General features: G+C 45.3%; 2 protein-coding genes across 2 annotated transcripts in view; both read left to right on the top strand.

Annotated features, from left to right (window-relative positions):
• Positions 1 to 1,068: 1,068 nt before the first annotated feature.
• CIAO2A (cytosolic iron-sulfur assembly component 2A) lies at positions 1,069 to 5,781 on the top strand. Its single transcript, XM_069866689.1, has 5 exons — positions 1,069 to 1,286; positions 2,588 to 2,752; positions 2,941 to 2,990; positions 4,145 to 4,190; positions 5,314 to 5,781. Exons 1-5 carry the CDS (start codon positions 1,160 to 1,162, stop codon positions 5,409 to 5,411), a joined length of 486 nt encoding a protein of 161 aa, XP_069722790.1. The 5' UTR covers positions 1,069 to 1,159; the 3' UTR covers positions 5,412 to 5,781.
• A 578-nt stretch (positions 5,782 to 6,359) lies between these two features.
• The window catches only part of SPG11 (SPG11 vesicle trafficking associated, spatacsin), a 33,443-nt gene continuing 17,231 nt past the window's right edge, over positions 6,360 to 22,571 (top strand). The window contains exons 1-19 of the mRNA XM_069866576.1: positions 6,360 to 6,571; positions 7,992 to 8,173; positions 8,908 to 9,135; positions 9,889 to 10,087; positions 10,943 to 11,080; positions 12,030 to 12,493; positions 13,116 to 13,261; positions 14,957 to 15,089; positions 15,454 to 15,609; positions 16,733 to 16,911; positions 17,080 to 17,256; positions 17,505 to 17,576; positions 17,955 to 18,082; positions 18,743 to 18,921; positions 19,376 to 19,583; positions 20,095 to 20,298; positions 20,987 to 21,093; positions 21,634 to 21,779; positions 22,286 to 22,447. Of these exons, the coding sequence (XP_069722677.1) occupies positions 6,360 to 6,571; positions 7,992 to 8,173; positions 8,908 to 9,135; positions 9,889 to 10,087; positions 10,943 to 11,080; positions 12,030 to 12,493; positions 13,116 to 13,261; positions 14,957 to 15,089; positions 15,454 to 15,609; positions 16,733 to 16,911; positions 17,080 to 17,256; positions 17,505 to 17,576; positions 17,955 to 18,082; positions 18,743 to 18,921; positions 19,376 to 19,583; positions 20,095 to 20,298; positions 20,987 to 21,093; positions 21,634 to 21,779; positions 22,286 to 22,447 (3,420 nt within the window). The remainder of the gene's footprint in view (positions 6,572 to 7,991; positions 8,174 to 8,907; positions 9,136 to 9,888; positions 10,088 to 10,942; positions 11,081 to 12,029; positions 12,494 to 13,115; positions 13,262 to 14,956; positions 15,090 to 15,453; positions 15,610 to 16,732; positions 16,912 to 17,079; positions 17,257 to 17,504; positions 17,577 to 17,954; positions 18,083 to 18,742; positions 18,922 to 19,375; positions 19,584 to 20,094; positions 20,299 to 20,986; positions 21,094 to 21,633; positions 21,780 to 22,285; positions 22,448 to 22,571) is intronic.

A 22,571-nucleotide genomic window follows, 5' to 3' on the forward strand; every position in this document is an offset into this window, starting at 1 on the left:
GACAGGCTGGGAGAGCTGGGGTTGTTCAGCCTGGAGAACAGAAGGCTCTGGGGTTGGAACAGGATGATCTTTAAGGTCCCTTCCAACCAAAACTATTCTATGATTCTGTAATTTGAACTGGAATGAAACTGGGGTAATGTGAGTAAAGAATTCCCTCCCGAAGTCTGCTGAACAGCAGGTGGGGTCACCATTGGCTCCAGCACACAACAGGCACCGGGAATTCTGTGTGGATATGGGCCCAGCACTCCCTCCTACACGTGGATTTTCAACCTTTGGAAATCATAGAATCATAGAATAACCAGGTTGGAAGAGACCCACCAGATCGAGTCCAACCATTCCCATCAAACACTAAACGATGTCCCTTAGCACCTCGTCCACCCGTCCCTTAAACCCCTCCAGGGAAGGTGACTCAACCCCCTCCCTGGGCAGCCTCTGCCAGTGCCCAATGACCCTTCCTGTAAAGAATTTTTTCCTAATGTCCAGCCTAAACCTCCCCTGGTGGAGCTTGAGGCCATTCCCTCTCGTCCTGTTCCCTGTCCCTTGGGAGAAGAGCCCAGCTCCCTCCTCTCCACAACCTCCTTTCAGGTAGTTGCAGAGAGCAATGAGGTCTCCCCTCAGCCTCCTCTTCTCCAGGCTAAACACCCCCAGCTCTCTCAGCCGCTCCTCATAAGGCCTGTTCTCCAGCCCCTTCACCACCTTTGTGATCTCAGAGAACCTTCCTCTGGGTCGTATCATTCAAATAAAAACCGCTCTGTCAAGCAGCTGGCTCTGGGCTGAGGCAAAACTGAGGGTGGAGCCGGGAAAGCAGCTGCAGGAACGTTTTAACCAGGCCCTGAGCTCACAACGTTAAGAGGGCCCCGCCCCCTCTCTTGGCCCCTCCCCTTATGCCTCCCCGGGACCCATCCCTGGCCCCGCCCCTCACCCCCACTCTGGCCCCGCCCCCCTGCGCATCAAACCTCGTCCCGCCCCTCGAGCTCAACCCCGCCCCTCAATATTAACCACGCCCACTCATACAAAGACACGCCCCTTTATCACTGGCCCCGCCCCCCTCCGCGAGCCCCGGCCCCGGCCCCGCCCCTCGCAGCGCTTCCCGCGGCCGGCGGGCTCCTACGGTGGCCGGCGGGGCTCGTTCCGCGCTCGCCCATGGCGGACCGGGACGATGTCGCTGGTGCTGGGGCTGCTGTCGCAGACGCTGGGCAGGGTGCTGCTCTACTCCGGGCTGCGTAGGGGCTGCCATGACCCCCGGCGACCCGCCATGGAGCAAGACAAGGCGCTCGAGGTTTACGGTGAGGGCGCGGGGGGTCCCCGGGGAGCTGTGGGGCCTGTTGGGGCTGTGCCCCGGGGGGCAGGGGGGGTCCTGGAGGTCCCTGGTGCTGTGCCCTGGAGTGTGGAGGGACTGGGGGGGGGGCTGGGAGCTGTTGGTGCTGTGCTCTAGGGTATGGGAGGGGATTGTGGGGACCCTGAGGGCCCTGGGGTGGAGGGGTAAGGTTGGGGGCTGTTTGTGTTGTGCCCTGGGGTGCGTGGAGGCTGTGGGGCCTGTTGGTGCTGTGCCCTGAGGCGTGGGGGGTCTATGGGAGCACTGGGAGCTCTTGGTGCTGTGCCCTGAGGTGTGGGGGGTTGTGGGGCCCTGGGGTTCTTCAGCCTGAGAAGAGAAGTTTCCAGGGAGACCTCAGAGCATCTTCCAACGCTGAAAGGGGCTCCAGGAAAGCTGGGGAGGGGCTCTTGATCAGGGAGTGCAGGGATAGGACGAAGGGAGTGGTTTGGAGCTGAAAGAAGGAAGATTCAGATGAGATCTTAGGAAGAAATGTTTCCCTGTGAGGGTGGGGAGGCCCTGGCCCAGGTTGCCCAGGGAAGTTGTGGCTGCCCCATCCCTGGAGGGGTTCCAGGCCAGGCTGGATGGGGCTGGGAGCCCCTGATCCAGTGGGAGGTGTCCCTGCCCATGGCAGGGGTGGGACTGGATGGGCTTTGAGGTCCCTTCCAGCCCAAACCATTCCATGATTCCATGCTCCTTGGCAAGGGATGCTGGAATATACAGCTTGCCTGGTGGGTGATGAGTTGAAGATCCTATCTGTGAGACCTCAGGCTGGGTGATGGAGAGAAATTGGGAGGGGTATCTTGTGTTGCTAGTGAGTTGGATTTTGATAAACCTAAAAGGCAAGCAGAGCTTTCTGAAATGCCACAGCTGTGTGTCCTTCATCTAATGTCGAGTGACCTGTAGTTCCAAAGGTAATTGATGTCCTCTTAACAGGCATGTTTTGCTTTCTATTTATTATAGTGGGGTTGTAAAAATAATCATAGAATCATAGAATAACCAGGTTGGAAGAGACCCACCGGATCATCGAGTCCAACCATTCCTATCAAATAATGGCATGTTTAGACCTAGAATGTGAAAAACACATGCAGGGTGAATGATAAATTTGTCAGTTCTGAAGGAATTTGTGAGATAACGTGCCAGGGATAGTGCCAGCTCTGCACTTTGTGAAGAGCAGAACAATAATCAATGCTGGGGCAATAGTTCCTAATAAATGTACCTTTGATTAAATTCAGGAAAGCTGTTTTATTGATGGTCACTTGTTTTCCGCTGTAGATATAATCCGTACCATCCGGGACCCAGAGAAGCCTAATACTTTGGAAGAACTGGAAGTGGTAACGGAAAGTTGTGTGGAAGTGCACGAGATAGGTGAAGATGAGTATCTGGTGGTCATCAGGTTTACACCAACAGTACCTCATTGCTCTTTGGCTACTCTGATCGGTGAGGTTTTTGTTTCATTAAATCCGTAACAATGGGCGTAAGGTTAATTTTAGGTTGTCTGAGTCACACAAAAAGCAAAGGCTGACGGTTATACTAGTTGGTTTTCAGAGAATTCATATTTAACGATGAAAATGCACCTTAAACTTTGAATTTTACAATAAAATCTCCCATCTTTTTTGTTTAAACAGGCCTTTGTTTAAGAATAAAACTTCAGAGGTGTTTGCCTTTTAGGCATAAGGTAAAGTATCTGCTCTGAAACTGGCTTTTAACTACATGAATGCGTGCAAAGTTCTCTTTAAAGAGTGTAGGCTTCAAGATCAAGGAACTCGCAAGCTGTGATTGGTCGTGATTGAGAATGGGGTCGTTGAAAGCTTGTCATTTGCCTGTGGATGTGGAGAGAACATTGCAGTACAGTGTAGCACCTGGAGGGGCCTGTGAATCACTGTGGGTCTTCCTTTACTTTCCGAAGGACTGTTTATTGCTGAACTTATGCTGTACAGTGTCTCACCAGGTGTCATTGGGTGGAATGAGAGGGTGTTTCCAAATCCAGTGTGACAAAGAATCCAAGTCATACATCTTGCCTTTGGGAAAATAAATTTGGCCTTCTGCAATATTTCTAGGATGATCCGAGGGCTGGAGCACCTCCCATACGAGGACAGGCTGAGAGAGTTGGGGTTGTTCAGTCTGGAAAAGAGAAGACTCTGAGGAGACCTTAGAGTAACCTTCCAGTACCTGAAGGGGCTCCAAGAAAGCTGGAGAGGGACTTTCTGTAAAGGCACAGAGTGATTGGATGAGGGGAAATGGCTATAAATTGGAGAGGGGAAGATTTAGACTGGATGTAAGGAAGAAATTATTCATAAGGAGGGTGGTGAGGCCCTGGCCCAGGTTGCCCAGGGAAGTTGTGGCTCCTCCATCCCTGGAAGTGTTCAAGGCCAAGTTGGATGTGCCCTGAGCCCCCAGATCCAGTGGGAGGTGTCCCTGCCCATGGCAGGGGGTTGGCATTACATCATCTTTGAAGTCCATTCCAATTCAAACCATTCTGCGATCTAAGTATCATGAATGTAAAGTATTAATGGTTAATGACTATGGTGACGAAAGGTGATTGGGGCTTCTTGGAGATTGTGTTGGGATTGTGTTGTGGTGAAGCCCAAGATCAGCTCCTGTTGTCGATCCCTTTTCATTGTCTGTGGACGTTTTTAAAAGTATGAATTGCATGCATGGTATGTGAGTTGTACCATTTTTTTCTTCTACTGATGAATATATTTGGAGATATGATTTAGTAGTGGACACGTGCAGTTGGAGTTGATGACCTCAAAGGTCTTTTCCAACCTAATGATTTTATGATATTCAGTTGTTGATGTATGCATCTAACAATGCTGATCTCTCCTCTAGCTGGAAATCTACATATCTGAGGGTACACATTCCACTGAAGAAGACAGTAAGTAGAGCAGCTTTAGCTTGTGTGTCTATGTTCTCTTGAAGTCCTTCTTCCCCTACCTCACTGTCCATTTCAGGAATGGATATGCCGTTAAAGCTTGTAAACATGTAGTCGAGGCTGTTTCAAAAGCTGTGCTGGTCTGTGGACATCCACTGCTTGTTGCTGTTTTCTTATTTTAAATGAAAAAAACCCATTTTTCTTGCAGGTGTTGAGTTGTGTTTATAGCAAAAGAAGTTGCTGCTGGTTAAATAAGGTGAAGAGCTGCCTGAGTGGCAGAACTTGCCGTCTTCACATTATCATAACAAAAATACCTGTTTCTCAGTCCATGGGGAGAGTAAGACTTGCAGGACATCAGATTTCTTTCCAAGCTGTAGCCAATCACTGGCTTAAACAGCTGTGGAAGCTTTTGGTCGAGTGATGTTTAGTGTTTGATAGGAAGGGTTGGACTTGATGATCCGGTGGGTCTCTTCCAACCTGTTTATTCTGTGATTCTATGATTCTGTGTCCCAGGCGTTTTGTTCTCACGCACTAGGCGTCTGTGCATGGGGAAAATGCACATTCAAGTAAATGATGAGAAATTGAACCTGGAGGACTTCGACTACCAATTTGTCACAAATGTCACACATGTTTTTTTACGTCATTAATGTATCTTGCATACTTTTCCTAAACTGGAGAAGTAACAACAATGTTTGCTCTCTGAGGGTTGGGTTTTTGTGACTGAACTTTGATTTGTTTTGCTCTCAATTCCCGATCAATCCTCTGTCCTTTCACTGGTGGCTCTGAGCAGCCTCAAATTCTTCTTGTCTTGTTGGTCTTCTGTCTAGTACAACCTTTTACTCTGGGCCACACGACTGAAATGTCTGCCCACAAACAGCTCTAGTGGTTATTGTATGAATTTCAGTTCTGGGTATTATGCAAATAACATCTTCCCCCTAAGAAGAAAATGGAAAAGCAAGCTGACAAGATGCGCTGTTACTGTCCAGCAGGGTTTTTCAAGCCTTTGTGCTGGTCATTCACTATGTTTGGAATGTTTCCACTGTGTTTTGATACCTGTTACAGTGTTTGTGTGTAAAGTAACGCTGCAAACTGCTCCTGAGTTGCCTTTTCATGTGATATTTTGCAGTCAACAAGCAAATCAATGACAAAGAGAGAGTGGCAGCTGCAATGGAGAACCCAAATTTGCGTGAAATCGTGGAGCAGTGCGTTATGGAGCCAGACTAGTAGCTACGATACCCGCAGAGCTGTCATTTTGATATATTTCTTAAAATATCTTTGTTTAAAAAAAAAAAAAAGAAAATTATAATAATCAAGGCCTTGAGTTTAATACTTGAGTTCTTTTTATCCTCCACGTTTTTTAAAAGAAATTGTTTATAAGGTGGATGTAATTTATGAAGATTAGTCTCTAAAGTTTAAGTGGAGTCTGTAGTGTTAGGAGTTTGTAATTTCTGGTGTCCAGAGAAATATTTTATGATCAAAACCAGAACACGATGTACGTGTCGCCTTCTGGCAGAGGTTGTGATACTGATTCAGTTCTGCAAGTAAAATTTCTACATCACTGCACTGTAAAATAAAACTAATTCTTGTACTGAAATGCGGCTTTCTGAGCTCAGAATTTGCTTTTTCTTTTTTTTTTTTTTGTTTTAGGTTTAGATTCTGGTAGAGAAGGAAACATTTCATTTGACTTCTTTAGTGTGTTATTGCCAGCAAAGCCAAAGTGGATTCGGAAAAAGAATTTGGCACGAAAGTGCTGGGCTACAGCAAGGCGGATTTTTACTGGGATGCTAGACCTGCTAAATATTCTTTTTCCCGTTGTCCATGTGTTTCTGACTTGGAATGCTTTGCTTTATAATTATCCTGAGGCTAAAATTTCCTGTGTGCAAGGCTGGATGGGGCTCAGAACCCCCTGGCACTGTGGATGGTGTCCCTGCCCGGGGCAAGGGGTGGGGCTGGGTGGGTTTAAGGTCCCGTTCCATGATTCCCTCCGTGTTTGGACCATGGGGGTAAGGATGGGGTTTGCTGCAGGTTTGGAGCTGCATCTCTGGCTCCTGGAGTCCATTACGAACTACAACTCCCATGTGCCTTTGCGCGCCGCGATGCACGCCGGGAGCCGTAGTCGCGCCGCTGCTCGGCGCTGTCATGTGACCGGAAACAGGGGCCGCCCCGCCCAAGATGGCGGCGGCCGGGCGGGAGCTGCGGGTGCTGCTGGCGCCGCTCTCGGGGCAGACGCGGAGCAGCCAGCGGGACGCGGCCCGGGCCCGGCTGAGCAGGGGCCAGGGCGCTCTGGGCACCCTCCTGCTCCCTGCTGGGATCCTCCTGGAGTCCCTGGCGCCGCGGGGAGGCGGGCGGGCCCGGGGCAGCGTCCTCCCGGGAGCCTGGGATGAGTAAGTGCTGGGGGGTGGCCGGCAGGGGCTGAGGGAGCCCCACTGAGGGGGCTTCTAGACCCGCCTGGGAGCGGGGTGCCCTTCGCCTAAACTGCCCGTGCTAGAGGGGACACTGAGTTGCGGCTGCTTATTTGTTCAGATGTGGGTGTGTTCGTTACAGTACATTGAAAAAAGGGAAGAAAATCCGCATGGTTTTGTCCACCTGACAGCTTAAAATGCCGCTTTGCTCTGTTGAGACCTCAGCTGTAGCTCTGTGTTCAGCACTGGAGTCTTTAGCAGAGGAAGGACATGGAGCTGTTGGAGCGAATACAGAGGAGGCCACGGAGATGATCGGAGGGCTGGAGCACCTCCTGTATGAGGACAGGCTGAGAGAGCTGGGGTTTTTCAGTCTGGAGAAGAGAAGGCTCTGGGGAGACCTTAGAGCAGCTTCCAGTATGGAAAGGGGCTCCAGGAAAGCTGGGGAGGGGCTCTTGATCTGGGAGGGCAAGGATAGGATGAGTGGAACAGTTTCCAGCTGTATGACGGGAGATTGTGATGAGATCTTTGGGAGAAATGTCTTGCTGTGAGGGTGGGGAGGCCCTGGCCCAGGTTGCCCAGAGCAGTGGTGGCTGCCCTATTCCTTGTGGGGTTCAAGGCCAGGTTGGCTGGGGCTTGGAGCCCCTGATGCTGTGGGAGGTGGCAAGGGCTGGGACTGGGTGGGCTTTGCTGTCCCTTCCAACCCAAACCATTCTATGATCCTTGAAAAAAAATCTCCTAGCGCTCTGGCTGCTTGACTTCCTCATCTGCTGCTCAGGCAAGAGCTCTTGTGCGTGATGCTCAGTGATCACAAGATGTTTTTAATTTGAGTAGCATTTATTGCTGAGTCAAAACCACAGTTAAGTTGCGTTTCTCACTCTCACGGTGTCCAGCAGCACCAACACTGTTAGAGTGCTCCAGTGTCATGTTCCAGTGCACCATCTGACATGACCTTCCAGCCATTTCTTCTCTGCCTGCCTCTCGCTCCATGCAAGAGCTGGTGTGGACACAGACACCTGAGGAGTTTCTCGGCCTGAGAAACAGGGAGGCAAAACATATGGCAGTGGGTGATATGTTCTGTTTCTCACTAGCATGCCTCACTGGTGTTCCTCCTCCTAGAAGTCCTGAAGCAGAGCATCACTCCCTTGACCTGGATGACTAAAGGAAAGAAACACAAGAATAGAAAACCCCATAGTCTTGAGAGGAGGAGGAGGGGGGATCCCTCAAGTCCAGTTTCAGCGAGGGATGAGCTATGTGCTGGTATTGAGAGGGAAGAGGGCGGGAGCAGAATCATTACTGGAAAGGATTTAGTTGTTCTGACCATGTTAACACACCTCCAGACCTCTTCAGTGAATGTAATGTGGAAAAAGAAGGTCAATAAACATCCTAAATGTTGTGTCTTCAGCTTCGTGTGGGAGAATACTGGAGATGATCTGCAAGCAGGCAAGACAAAAATACTGGCTCTTAGCAAACGTCATGAACTGTTCGTCTATGAATTCACTCTAGAAGATGGGAAGTACAACCCGATTTCCCTGCACAGTTATAAGGAAGACACACTTAAAAAGCTCGTTGAAGTTAAAACCAATAGTGAGTAAATTTTAGTGTCTCTGCTGTATTTGAGATTGTTGCTGTTCTGGTTCTGCTTTAGCTGGTGAAATGCATCAAAGCAGGGGGCCGGGACCCTGGGGAAGCATCAGATCCATTCAGGCGAATCAGTAGCAGCATTAATTAACCTGAAAATAGAGACCTTTCTGTCTTAAAAGATGGCATTAAGAGGGAGTTAAACTGGTGTAGGGAGGGGTGTTCAATGATGTGAAGGTGAAAATAAACTTTAAGAAAACATTCACGTAGCCCTGCTATCTCAAACTTCCCCTCTGATGTTGGAACTGAGGGGAAGAAAATGTAGGGACAGAACTTGTCGCTAGTGCTGCAGGGTCTGGTTTTGTGTTTGCAGTTGTGCTCTGTGCTAAGCAAACACGCTGCACAGTTAGGCGGCACCGTCATTACAGGACCTACGTCTTTGATGTTCTTAACCAGTTTCCCTCCAAGGATTTTAGTTTTTATTTTTGGTGCCGACTGAAGCATTTTGTGATGATTTTTTTGTGTTATTTATAGTATTGCCCACTTTAAAAGCCTGTTCTGGTGTAGGAAACTCTCTCCTAACGTAGAAAGTGAGATTTAAAACAAAGCACCCCCCTCCCAAATCCCAGGTTTTATTAAGATGGTAGCAGAGGCAGTAGATTCGAGCTGTTTTCCTGAGAGATCTGTACAAATCACAAGTACCACATTGCTATAATCCTAAAATATCTTTACATTTCCAGGTCTGTCTTCAGTTTTCTCTCTGAGGATCCTCTCTTTTGGAAACAACACATGCAGGCTGCTGCTCAATAAGTGTGTTGTTGTGCATCTCACCTTTCCTGGGAAAGCCTCGCCTCTAGAGACATGTGACTGCTTTACCCTTGATTTGCCTCCACCGATTTTGGAAAGAGTAACAGATGTGCACTTCTGCAGGGGGATCCTGTTCCTGTTAGACAGTGCCGGCTGGATTTGTATCCTTTGCAGAAGAGACTCGCTCTTGGTGCCAATAGTCTGGAAGAATGACGTCGGGTGTCTTTTCTGTCAGGGTTAAGCAGAAATTTCACAGAATCACACAGAATCACAGAATAACCAGGCTGGAAGAGACCCACCGGATCACCGAGTCCAACCGGTGAAATTTCAAATTTCTTGAAAGAAATTCTTGAAAGAATTTCTTGAAAGAAATTTCAAATTTCTTGAAAGAAATTCAAGCATCAGTTTTGAGGATGCTTTCGATGAAGGGTTGGGTAGCGAAATGCTGGTTAATGTAGCAAAAAATGCCACAGTAGTGGATCAACTGCAATTCCTCTGCATGCCGCTGGAAATCTGTTTGACATTGGAGTAATGGTTTCTAGTAGTTTTAATATATGGATGTGTTTGTAAGAGGCAAATTTTTTTTCTGATATTTATGTAAAAAAATGTAATTAAGTCAGGTTCCTTTTTCCTCCTGCTGATATAACTGATGATAAACATTTCTCCTAGTTCACTTATAAGTATAAATTAACTCTTGTGTGACGGCTGTGTGTTTGTACAGCACCTGGCACAGTGCACTTCTGATCCTAGCCCAGCTTAGGATACTCCTGTGAAACTCACAACTCTAAATGTTTTGTTGGGCAGGGATTGGCTTGAACCACAAAGTTAACAGGAATCTACCCTCTTCCCCTCTCTGCAATGTCTGGTTTGTTGGGTGATGCAAGGCCTGGTGTTTTCTTTGACACTATTTAAAGATGTGTTTGACTCTTCTGATGGTGCAAATCTGGCAAAGGTCAGCATAGCGCTTTGCCAGGGGAATGCGCAGGATGAGGACAAGTGTCCAGCCACCACGTCACTACTCTCTGCAGTTAAAGTGGCGCAGGATCTCAGCGTGGCGGTGGTCACCACTTCTTCCAACTATGCCCTCTCTGTCGATCTAAACAGGTACTTCAGGTACGTTTGCAGCAGGATTCTATAATGGAAGTTGTGAGTCCATCTAACAGTGAAAAGTGCCTAACCTTGGTCCTGTAATAGTTGAGATGCTGGCAGCCTTTTTCTTTGAGTTCTGGCTCCATGCTGGAGCAGAAATTTAATATTTTTTTGAAGATTGCCCATTAATATTTGCTTCTGTCAGAATCATAGAATAGAATCACAGAATTGTTAAAGTTGGAAAAGACCTCTAAGATTATCTGGTCCAACCATCAACACCAGCCCAACATGCCTGCTACATGTTTTTTGAACGTCTCCAGGGACGGAGACTCCACCACCTCCCTGGGCAGCCTGTGCCAGGGCTTCACCACTCTTTTGGTGAAGAAATTTTTCCAATCAAAAACTCCCCTGGCAAACTTGAGGCCATTTCCTTTCATCTTATTGCTTGGTGCTTGCGAGAAGAGAACATTTTATGCTCTGTCATTTCAACAAATACAAAACCTCTGTATTGGACTTGATATTTTTCCTAGGAAGGTCGGGCGTGTGTTGTCCACGCTAGCAATGGTTGGCAGCACATTTTAGAAATCCTGTAGAGTTTGGGATTGTTAAACTGTTCCAATATGGCTTTACTGATTTTCCTTGATAAGTCAGGGCTAGGTTGTAATTTAGAGGAGTTGTCTGCCTCAAAAGGAAGTAGCGTCAGGTTTTGCTGGCTTGCCTACGTACCTTTTTGTAGAGTTACTAATCTTGAGAGAAGCCTGTGTCTCTGATAGCTCTCATTTCTTCAGATTTCATTCCTGGAGGAGCTAAACATGAAGGGGAAAAAAAATCCTAAATTGTCTCTAAGTGAGGTGGGAATTAATATTTCTTTCTTTACAGACAGTTCCCTGAGCATCTGTTCTGTAAGAGAGACCCTGAAAGTCTTCTGGTGAAGCCTCCCGAAGGGCTCGATGAGGATGACCTTGCTAGTTCTGACTACAGCATGGAGCTTTTGTCGCTGCCTTTCCGCACAGACAGGTATGTAACAAGAAAATGCTCTAAAACCAGCTGGGTTTTGCCTCCTTTAGAGCACTGATTGATAAACTACTGATTTTTATAGTTGTGGTGAGTAAAACCAGCTCTTTCTCATCTTTTGAATGTTCAGATGATATTAAGAAATGAGCTAAGACAACTTTCCATCTGCCATTGAACAGCTCCAAACAGTAGTTCCTGGTTAGGGTGTTAATCTTTAGTGTGAACCTGTATTGGCAGATTTTTGTGTTCCAGGGACTTCACAGTTTGTTGCATTTAGCACAGATGAGTGCATGAGAACTTATTTGTGTGTGTGTAAAACATTTAAGCTATGTTGTAACCCTTAGTATGAGAGGTATTAATACTAACAAAATACATTAATTATAACTTGATGTAAAGGCAATAAATGCTTAATTCTGGAATTCTACTAAAAACGCTCAGCTTCATGGACATTTTCAGCTATTGCAGCTCTATTATTCAGCTTGACTGCCAAGAGTATTTAAATAGAAATAAACAGTATGTGTTAAGCTTAAAATGCAAGATGCTGGATTTCCATGTGGAAATGGGGACTTAAAATGAATCATGTCATAGAATCATGGAATAGTTTAGGTTGGAAGGGACCTCAAAGCCCATCCAGTCCCACCCCTGCCATGGGCAGGGACACCTCCCACTGGATCAGGGGCTCCAAGCCCCATCCAGCCTGGCCTTGAACCCCTCCAGGGATGGGGCAGCCACCACTGCTCTGAGCAGCCTGGGACAGGGCCTCCCCCACCCCTCACAGGAAAACATTTCTCCCTAAGATCTCATCTCAATCTTCCCTCTTTCAGCTGAAAAACGTTCCACTCATCTTGTCCCTCCACTCAATTTTGACTGGGGAAACTTTAAAAATTGGTTTATCTGCGTTGTTCTTGGTATAATACCCGATGTTATAGATTAACTCCCTTTTTCGCCCCAGGTCCTGGAAGGCACATTTATCCTCGCTGTGTGATGTCGTAAGGAGAAGGCAACCAGGTTCTCCAGATTTGGTGAATGACTTGAATTTACCTTGGTATCATTTTTTTACCAATCTTGAAGACCACAATCCTGAAATCTATGAAGAGTCTGAGAAGATGGGGGCTTTTGCTCCATGGGCTGCTACATGGGCTCCTTCCATCCCGGTACAAAGCAACAGTACAAACCTCAGGGGTGCCAGGCAGCAGTGGAAACAAATCCCTGCAGAAGCACCGCAAGAAGTGGTGAAACTGGAATGTAAATTGGTCACAGGAGCTACAGCCCTGTTTGTGGTATCAACGAAAGAGAAAGGACTGATCCTTGCTCTCTGGGACTTCGAGTCGCAAGATGTGACGTGTTACCCCTGCGGCCAGAACAGCGTTCCTGTGGATTGCAGCGGGGAGGAGCCGCTGTGTCTCCTGCTGACAGGTCAGGGGCTGATTTAACTATTCCTATATGGGCTTCTGAGAAAAGCTTTTCATTGCTGTGGTGGCGCTGCTCCTGCCTGGCTGCTGCCTCCTGTTTCCTAAAGCATCCTTGCCGAGGTGAAATCCAAACGGAGTCACGGCAGCTTAGCGTCACTGTTTTGGAATCATAGAATCGTAGAATCATAGAATCACAGAATAACCAGGTTGGATGAGACCCACTGGATCATCGAGTCCAACCATTCCTATCAAACACTAAACCATGTCCCTTAGCACCTCGTCCACCCGTGCCTTAAACATCTCCAGGGAAGGTGACTCAATGCCCTCTCTGGACAGCCTGTTCCAGTGCCCAATGACCCTTTCTGTGAAAATTTTTTTCCTAATGTCCAGCCTAAACCTCCCCTGGCGGAGCTTGAGGCCATTCCCTCTTGTCCTGTCCCCTGTCACTTGGGAGAAGAGGCCAGCACCCTCCTCTCTACAACCTCCTTTCAGGTAGTTGTAGAGAGCAATGAGGTCTCCCCTCAGCCTCCTCTTCTCCAGAAGAGGAAGAGGGGCAGGAGATGGAAACAATGCTGTGTATCAACTTGCTTATGTATTTTTAATTATGGTTTGATTCTTATCTTTAGAGCGTGGTCTCTGCTTAGTTCTGTTTGGTTTAACTCAAGAAGAGTTTCTGAATAGATTGATGATCCACGGCAGCACTGGAGTTGTAGAGTCTGTTTGTCATCTCAACGGATGGGAGCGGTGTTCAGTTCCAATGCACACATTGGAGGTAAAGAAATCGGTTTTGTGTCTTCCAGGTAACAAAATTGCATCTTTAAAGCAATGAATGCAGTTTAGCAACATTAATGGGGAAGGGTTAGACACAATTGAAAGTGTGCCCTGGTGACCTAGGGGTAAAAAGTAGTGGTTTGGTTATTAAATAAACAATGAAAATAAATAACGTAGAAATAAATAATGTAGGAAATCAAGCAGGGAAGGGAAAAGACCAGCATGGCTGAGTTGAGAGCTGCTGGTCACAGTGAAGAGCAAGAGGGAACTGCAGAGGCAGGGCAAGCAGGGACAAGAACCTAGGAAGACGATGGGGATGCTGCCCGGTTGTTTAGAGATGGGGTCAGGAAGGCCAAGGCGCAGCTGGAGCTGAACTTGGCAAGGGAAGTGAAGACCAACAAGAGGGGCTTCTACAGGTACGTCAGTCAGAAAAGGAAGTTAAGGAGAGCATCCCCCCACTGATGAATGAAAATGGTGACCTTGTATCAACAGATGAGGGGAAGGCTGAGGTACTTAGCAACTTTTTTACCTCAGTCTTCACTGACAACTGCACTTCTCAACCCTCTTGGGTCAATGGACAACAAGATGAGGACTAGGGGGCGAAAGCCCCTCTCACTGTAGGGGAGGATCAGGTTCGTGACCACCTGAGGAATCTGAACATTTTTAAGTCTATGGGACCTGACAAGATGTATCCCAGAGGCCTTGAGCAGCCTGATCTAGGGGGAGGTGTCCCTGCCCATGGCAGGGGTGTTGGAACTGGATGATCTTTAAGGTCCCTTCCAACTCAAAACATTCTGTTATTCTATGATTTGAGAACCTGAACAAACCAAATGAGTAACCTAAAGGAAGAAAAACAGCAATGCAGTTAACACACATTAAAAATAATATATTTTTAAACTAAGTATTGCTCAACCCCCCTCTTAATTGAAGCCAAAAGTCGTTCTGCCAATTTCCACAGCAGTTTTTGTCTTAAAAAATGTAAACTATTAAAATAAATCCTCGGAAGTAGACTTTTGTTTTTCTCATGCCACTCTCGTAAAGCCCAGAGGAGAGTTTAAGCTGCCAAATGTTGCTTGGTATCCCCTTAACAATAGGTGATAAAGTATTTTCAATGTACCAGGCCACAAGCCCAATCCCCTTGTGTCTCTGCAGTTCACTGCTGCTCTGCTTCTACTTTAAGATGACAGAGGTCCTTGTTTAAAACAGTTGTTCCAGCAGTGTTGGGCTCCACAGCTGTTTCTCCAGAGCCTCATTCAGTCCGTGTCACCCTGTGTTTCAGCCCCGTTCAGGAGGAGGGAGATTAGGTGAAGACATCTGGTGAGGTTTTGTTGGGCTTATAAGAAGGGTGAGATGGGAAGGGATAGATGGGGGGGTCAGGTGACAGCAGTTTTCAGTTGCTTCAAGCTGATTGAAAGTCCTGATTGTTGCAGAAGTTATTTTATATTCAAACTCCTAATAAATTGTTGAATTAACATTTTCTGTCTGAAGATGCAGGGCAGGGTTTCTGCAAAGGAGCATGGCAGGTACTGAACAGGGCACCTCGTTATTGCGGGCTGCACGTGTTGCACACGTAGGTTAAATTATTCTTTTCTGCATGGGCACTTTGTCACTGAATAGGACATACAAAACCAAGCAGTGAGTGTTTAGTGTGTGTAACTAGAATACATGCTGAACTGCTGCCTGCACATTTGTCTAGGCAGGTTTGGAAAATCATCAGCTGGACACGGTAGACTTCTTTTTAAAAAGCAAAGAAAGCCTCTTCACTCTGCCTGCCCCCTGCTCAGGACCAGAACAGTCTGCTGAGAGCATTTCCCAGGCGTACCTGAAAAGTAAGTCAAACACTTCCTACTGTGCAGAGGTTTGGATTTCATTGCCTCTCTATTTATGGCTGTGTTTGTAAAAGCAGATTGAGTTGCTTGTGTTCTTGTATGTTTGGTTGGTGCTGTAGTGCAGTTTCTGTACTTTGGGAAAATAGGAGAGAAATGGTGCGTAATTTGGGTTGTTTTTTTGTTGTGTTCTGATGTTGGCGTACGCATCAGGAGTGTTTTGATGTGAAGGCAAAGCATGTTACATACATTTTTTAGCTCATTTTTGAAGATTTTTTTTTTGTAGCATAGCTGCATGGCTTTAAGTTTATGTGATCAGTCACAGGGTAGAATGCAGGTGGTTTGAATTTTTATGTAAATCTTGCAGATTTGGAAGAGCTGAGGCCGGCTCTAAACCTGCTTTGCTCAGCAATCAGAGAAAATTATTCAGAGCCTCAGAGTAAACACTTTTCCGAGCAGCTGCTGAACCTCACATTGAATTTCCTTTCCAAGCAACTTGAAGAAATTTCTGTGCACACAGCAGGTAAGATTGCTCCATTTGAATCATGTGGTAATAGAGTGTGTTGTTGTTTAAATGAGTAAGAACAGCTTATTTCTTTTAATTAAAAGCCTAAATTTGCCTATAATTGGTAGAAAAATGTGCTAGTTAAATGAATGAAAGGCATTATTTAAGGGGAAATGTGAGAAATTAATGTGAATGAAGTATCTGCGTTAGCCCAAATGACTGACAGGCAATGAAGTCAGACAGGATGCTGTCATGGGATCATTTTGGGATGCAGAGTGGGACTTTCAGGCTATTGCTGGATACTTGATGATTGAACTGGTTGAGTTTAGCCCTTGGCTGCTTGCTCTTTTCTCAGTGCTACCACTTGAAATATTCTGGCACAAGTATTTTTATGGCTGTGGAATAGAATAGACTAGTTTGAGAAACTGATACAGCTGAAAAAATAGCCTACTGGGTTATTTTTTTGTCTGGAGTACTTCTCAGTCTGATTTTACTGTGTGGTCATACAGTCAGACATTCCGGTATGACCTGTGGGGTGGCGCAGAAGCAAGGAGCAGCACCTGATGGGGCTGGATGTGACAGCGTGGGACTGCTTGTGCTGTTGCTGAAACATTGTTCCGTGAACCGCAGCCTAAAAGGTGCAAGGACAGAGTAACAGGGAGCACAGTTGTAAAGTGTTGAAGTGATGGCAACAAAGCTGGTGAAGGGGCTGGAGAACAGGCCTTATGAGAGGTGGCTGAGGGACCTGGGGCTGTTTAGCCTGGAGAAAAGGAGGCTGAGGGGAGAACTTATCTCTGTCTACAACTGCCTGAAAGGAGGTGGGGGCTGGTCTCCTCTCCCAAGTGCTAGGTGACAGGATGAGAGGAAAGGGCCTCAGGTTGCACCGGGCCATGTTCAGATTGGACGTTAGGAAAGATTTCTTCACTGAAAGGGTTCTCAGACACTGGCAGAGGCTGCCCAGGGCAGTGGTGGTCTTACCATCCCTGGAGGGGTTTAAAAGATGAAGTGTTCAGGGATGTGGTTTAGTAGTGGACAGACACAGTTGGACTTGATGATCTCAAAGGTCTTTTCCAACTAAGCGATTTTATGAATGCTGTGTTGTTTGTTTCTGTTTAACTGATGCCTTGGATGCTCTCCGCAGAACCTGATGAGTTCCTGCAGAAGAGTGCAGATATTTTAACCGATTACATCATTAAACTTAGAAAATTTCTGAGAAAATGCCCTCAACTACAGACAAACACCATGCACACGGGGAGTGGGCTTAATGAAAGCCTGCCTGCCTTAGAGGAAGGCCATGTGTGGAAAAAACTGACCCCAGAAGTAAGAATGCATAACTGTTTTTTACTGTTCTTATTAAATATCTTTATGGAAATTATTAATATTGAAATGTCGTTGAACTATTGGGGGGAAAAATCAATATAGGGATTATAATGGTAGTAACACTGACGGTTAATGAGATCAGTTTGTTCCATTTTTGTCCCCTTGTAGGAAGTCATCGCCGAGGCCATCTTAAGCAACAAAATGCCCGAGGCCCAGGCCTTCTTCCAAATGCATCAGCACCCTGCTCAGAGTCTCCAAGAACTGATTCAGACCGGTTTGAATCTGGTCTATGACCGTCTCCTCAAGGACAATACCAAAGAGGCCTCAGATCTTTTGAGAAATATGGTGAGAGGTGCTCAGCAAGCATGCTGGGTTCTTCAAGCTTCTTTATGGCTAGCAAAAGAAATGAATGCAAAGAGTTGTGAGGAGCCAGACTCCAGTAACTGGGGAAGCAAAGATCACAAGCTTGTAAAAGTTCGTGTGCTTTGGCGGGAAGGGGGCTGCGTTCATTCTGTCCGTGTGCAGCCGTGTTTTTAAAGTTTGCATACGATGAGTATCCAGTTCACATACAGTGAGTATCTTCTTTTTCTTAGGGCTTTGATGTGAAGGAGGAATTGCGTAAAATCTGTTTCTACACAGCTGATAGACGCGTCCGTGATTTATTGGTAAGTGCAGAGAAGGCTTTTCTGTCTAGCTCATGGCTCAGGTCTGAAGTTGGGTGTGTATTTATGCTGAATAAATTGTATTGAACACACATGCAGAGTGGGAACAAACAGGTGTTTTCCCTGTATCCTTGCAGTATAGATGCTGAAACACGTTGTTGACACATCAATGTTCTTTGTTATTTGAAGTTAAAGTGAAATATGTCTGAAATATCACATCTTTGTTCTGGCTCAGATCTAGTTCTCATCTGCTTTGCACGCTGTATGAAGTCCTGGCCCTCATAAAACTTAATTGTATTGACTTCAATGCTTCCAGCGTTTTTTCCTAAAGTGTAGATGTTAAAATGGCAATTGGAGGTAATACTTTAATTTGAATTAAAGGTGAAAGTTTTACAAGAAGAAAATTATTTTTCTGAAAAAGAGAAGAAAATGATAGACTTTGTGCATCAGGTTGAAAGCTTTTACTCGGAATCCTCACAAGAAATTAAAGATATTCAATCTCTTTCCAGGTAATGTGGGCTATCACTTTTACTTTTTAATTAATAACATTAATAGAATTTAAAATATGCTGTCTTCTAACTTCCATGTGATTTACTGCACTAACAAATGCACTTTTTTGTAATTGCATTAATTTAACGCTGTTTTTTGTTGCAGAAATAAGGGTCAGTGTGGGAGCTGATTATTCTCTCACTGATGTAACAATTGCTGTCGTGTTCTTTCCAGACTAAGTCACGATGTGCTATCTTCAGTGTGACCAGGGGCCTTCTGTTCATGCCATTAGCACCCTAAAAAGAAGTGCTTTTAATAACAAATTGTAGTATTAGCATTATTAATCAAATGAAACGTGCAGATAGAATGATCTGGTTTTGATATACGATATCTATTGTACAGCAAACTAAATAACCTATAAAAATGATTTGATGGTTAAATAGTGTCACCATACTTACCATCTGCGGTGTCACAGTTGAAAAAAATGAGTTAATTCTCTGCCCACGGCTCTCACACACGCGCTCGAACTTTGAGCTGAAGAAAGTCCTTCTGCCACTTGCACAACTCCTGGAAACGGGCCAGCAGAATTTGTTGCCCCTTTCATCATCTTCTGTTTGTGAGATTGTGGAGTGTTTTTAAAAGGGTACTGGACAATGCCCTGATGCAGCACTTCATTGCAGTTTCAAGACCTGGAGGAAAGAAGAAGACCTTTCCAGACAGATGGCCATTCTGGACTCCTTGTTGAACTGTGATAGACATCGGGCTCACAATCGGAGAGTCCGGGTGATGTTAGACTGGGCTCAGGGGTGGGATGAGCTTACGCAGGAGATGATTCTTCTTCCCAAAAGACCACGCCAAGGCAAGTGTTCTGGTACTCAGGGCTTAAATTGTGAAGTAAAAATCTGTCTTTGATGTGGTGTATTGTGATTGTGTAGGAGAGTTGTCGATATGACTAAAGCAGTGTGCTACCACAGCAGGTCACTGGCTGTTTGTCAGTGAAAATGGGTAAACAACGTGTTCTGACAGGGATCTGTGTTTTTTCTGTACGGTAAAACTTGGAAACAGTTGAAAGGGAATTGTCTAGCGCGTGGCCAGTTGTTGTGTCATACTCTGCTATGTTCAGTAAAGCTTATTGCACTACAGTGTTATAGGTAGCTTTTCCAACATAAAAGCTCTTACAAGCTGTACCAATTATGCTTAATCTCAGCATCACATTTGCAGCCGCTCATTAAGAACACATATATGTAGAAAGAAATGTCACAGCGTTTCCCTACGTAGTGCTGGCTTCATCAGTTTGCCTTTTCATAACACAGAACTCAAGACATGTAATCCTGCGGTTCTTTGGATGCACCTGACGGCCCAGCACGACTGGCCTAACATTTGTGCATGGATTGAAGAGTGTGAGCCCAACCAGACATTGTGTGGAGAAGCTACCTGGCCCCCCCTCACTCCAGACATTATTGACCGGAACACGTTGTGTAGTAGCTATATGAGAAATGATATCTTAAACAAGCTGGCTAGGTATGTGCCCTTTGTGCTTTATACTTTCTATCCAAAATCAGAGTTATAGGAACACATGTTGATAAATCCTTCATACTGATTAGTTTTTAGACTGTATTTAGTGCCTATTTTTTAAATGGCACAGATCCATTAATAAATTTAATGTTAGTCTTGAGCTTGCGCTTCCTGTTATCTGAAAACAGTATGAAGCAAGAGAGCAGCAGAAATCCTCTGTCAGCCCTTCGACCTTTCATAACGATTGTATTCCTAGTGGCCATTTTAATGCAAGGCAGAAAATTCTATACCACAGCATTTCACTGCTCTTGCCTCAATCTCTGCAGTGAGCTGTAGTAACCACGATACTGTTTGAGCACTACCAAATGTATTTGGGCATGTTGTGTTTGCCTGAGCAGTGAAGCACCCCCCTGGAAGGAAAGGTCTGCTGTGTGAGTTTGAACTGAAGTCACCCTTCAGAGCTTCTTGGAGCAGTAGCTGTCTGATCAATACGTATGCTTTTTTTCTTTTGTGACAGAAATGGAATCTTTGTCTGTTCTGAGCTGGAAGATTTTGAGCTTCTGCTCCAGAGGCTGTCTTACCTTGGGGGAGTGCTGCAAAATCCTCACCCTGTTCCAAAATACAGCACTCCCGCTGGCTTGGACTTCCACGCTCGTTTTGTCCTTCACTGTTTAGAACATAATTTGCAGTATCTGCTCTACACTTACTTGGACTATTACAGGTATGAATGCTTTTTGTCCCTCAAGTCACACTCATGTTTAAATAGTGAGACATGGTTTCAGCAGCTGGCACTAAGAGTTTTCCTTGGCCCTTGCTGTTTGGGGTGAAAACCTGCTGGAGTCACAGCAGTGTCAGTCAATGAAAACCACGGGGCAGTGTGGTAGGTTTCGTGCTGTGTTTTGAGGCTTTATTCGGGTTATCTTGTCAGATTAATTTGTATGTCGGTCATCAAAAGGAAGAATGATAGTTGTAATTGTTAGAACTTCATAAGCAATGCAATCTTAAATGAGCTGAAACAACTTGTTCTTCAGAACCTCTCACTTGAGCACAAGTATGAGTCATTTTTGAGACATTCTCAAAGAAAGAAATCTCTGCTTTCCAGCTAAATTACGATTAGTTGGGATTTGAAGGAGAAAGAAATATTAGGTATTGAAACTCTGTGAAGACATTCAATTAATGAATACTTAGCAATTAAAATTTCTTAGCTGTAGCTCCAGTGTAACTGTAATTATTAAGAGGGTAAAAGAGGACCACAGAAAAGCCAGCAGATCTCTTTTTTTTTATTGTTCTTTTGTTTGTGTAATCAGTTTTAGCTTGCATAAAGTATTTATAGACTATGCAGAGCGGCATTTGTGAATCGGGGTTACGAATGCTGTGTTTTCACTGTGCCGCCGCTTTCCTTTTTCCAGTTTAACGCCTTCAAATTGCCCGATTTTGGATAACAAGGAACTGCATGAGGCACATCCCTGGTTTGAGTTTCTTGTGCAGTGCCGAGGGGTTGCCAGTAATCCACGAGGTAGGAGGCTGGCCTCGTGCAAGAGGTGCTCTGGGGCCATTTGGCACAGCTGGGGTTAATTTTCTGCTTCGCTGACAACTTCTATTTTGACCATGGCAAATCATTTAGATGTACATCAGTTCTGCAGTTCTAAAATGTGGATTATAATTCCTGCTTAAACTGTACATACAGGTTTTGGAGGTTGTAGATAGGTCAGAATTAGTTTGTGTGCGTTGCCTCCAATTTGATTCTGTTCCTAACAGATTGAACAGAAGGAGGATTCGTAAGAAAATACATATACTATTAAAATTAAAGCTTCCTCAGGTTCTTGTGGCCCTAATTAATCTGTGCAGGTCAAACTGTGGTTTGAAATCCAGGAAAGCTTGGTAAAATTTCAAACAGCTTAACTGTATTTATAAGTGTACTGAGAGAAAGTCACTATTAACTGTGGAAAAGTAGAAAACTAAACTTTTCTCATAGTTGTAGAACAATTTTAACGCATGATGTAATAATTTAATATTCTTTTCGCGTGAAACTGAGTCTCACTTCTCTTCTTTTAAGATCCAAAGATGATTTTTCAGGCTAGCCTAGCAAATGCTCAGATCCTGATTCCCAGTAACCAAGCCAGCGTGAGTAGCATGCTCTTGGAAGGACGGACGCTATTGGCACTCGCTACTACCATGTATGCACCTGGGGGTATCGATCAGGTACTGTGTGCAGCAAATTGTTGATCAGCTTTTGGAGAAGTTCTCAATGGTGTTGAAAACTCAAAGGGGAGTACACAGCATTTGCGCACGTTTCTGGGCTGTGTTTCTGCCAGGCATTATTCACCGTCCATATATTTCTTTATAAAGGCTGAAAATCTGAGCAGATGTCAAAACCAGTGGCATTGTGCTATAGAAATCAAAAAGCACATCATAAGCGATTGTACTTTTATAAGAAAAATGCTTGGTGAACCACACGTTTGAAAAGAATTTATTAACACAGAGAGCTTTTTGGTTCATAGCACAGTAACCTAAATCATTGGGTACTATTGCGGATGCATCTAATGTAACTTAGAAGGATTTTCCAAGAAGAAATGATACTTTCTGGTTTGTCACCATGTGTCACATCCATGAGGTAGTTTGTTTGGAGCATTGAAAGATTGCTTTGTTGTTATATTAAGTGCGTTTTCTTCTGCCCAATGAAATAATTGTGCTTCCTCGCAATGTAGGTTCTTCAGAATGAAGATACGGACAAACCTGTAAAGAAAGTTGATCCACAGCTCTTAAAAATGGCATTGACTCCTTACCCCAAACTCAAAGCTGCTCTCTTTCCTCCCTGTTCTTCTCATGGAATTTTGCCACCGGACATCTCTCTTTACCATCTCATTCAGGTACACAAAGTGCTTCTCGACTGTGCTTTTGGGCAAAACCACAGGAAACTAAGAGAAGCTTGTTTTCAGCCAGAGCCAGGAGGGTGGGGACTGTGTGTTGGAGTCGTTAATTTGGAGCTGAAGT

Source organism: Phaenicophaeus curvirostris, chromosome 12 (genome assembly GCF_032191515.1).
Source record: "Phaenicophaeus curvirostris isolate KB17595 chromosome 12, BPBGC_Pcur_1.0, whole genome shotgun sequence".
NCBI classification, from domain to species: Eukaryota; Metazoa; Chordata; class Aves; order Cuculiformes; family Cuculidae; genus Phaenicophaeus; species Phaenicophaeus curvirostris.

Excerpts from the sequence above, each read along its gene's own strand:
- CIAO2A (XM_069866689.1), top strand. The coding sequence starts at position 1,160 with ATGTCGCTGGTGCTGGGGCTGCTGTCGCAGACGCTGGGCAGGGTGCTG. Across the intron at positions 1,287-2,587 it reads CAAGGCGCTCGAGGTTTACG|ATATAATCCGTACCATCCGG; the intron begins GTGAGGGCGCGG and ends TTTCCGCTGTAG. Across the intron at positions 2,991-4,144 it reads GTTTGCCTTTTAGGCATAAG|CTGGAAATCTACATATCTGA; the intron begins GTAAAGTATCTG and ends TCTCTCCTCTAG.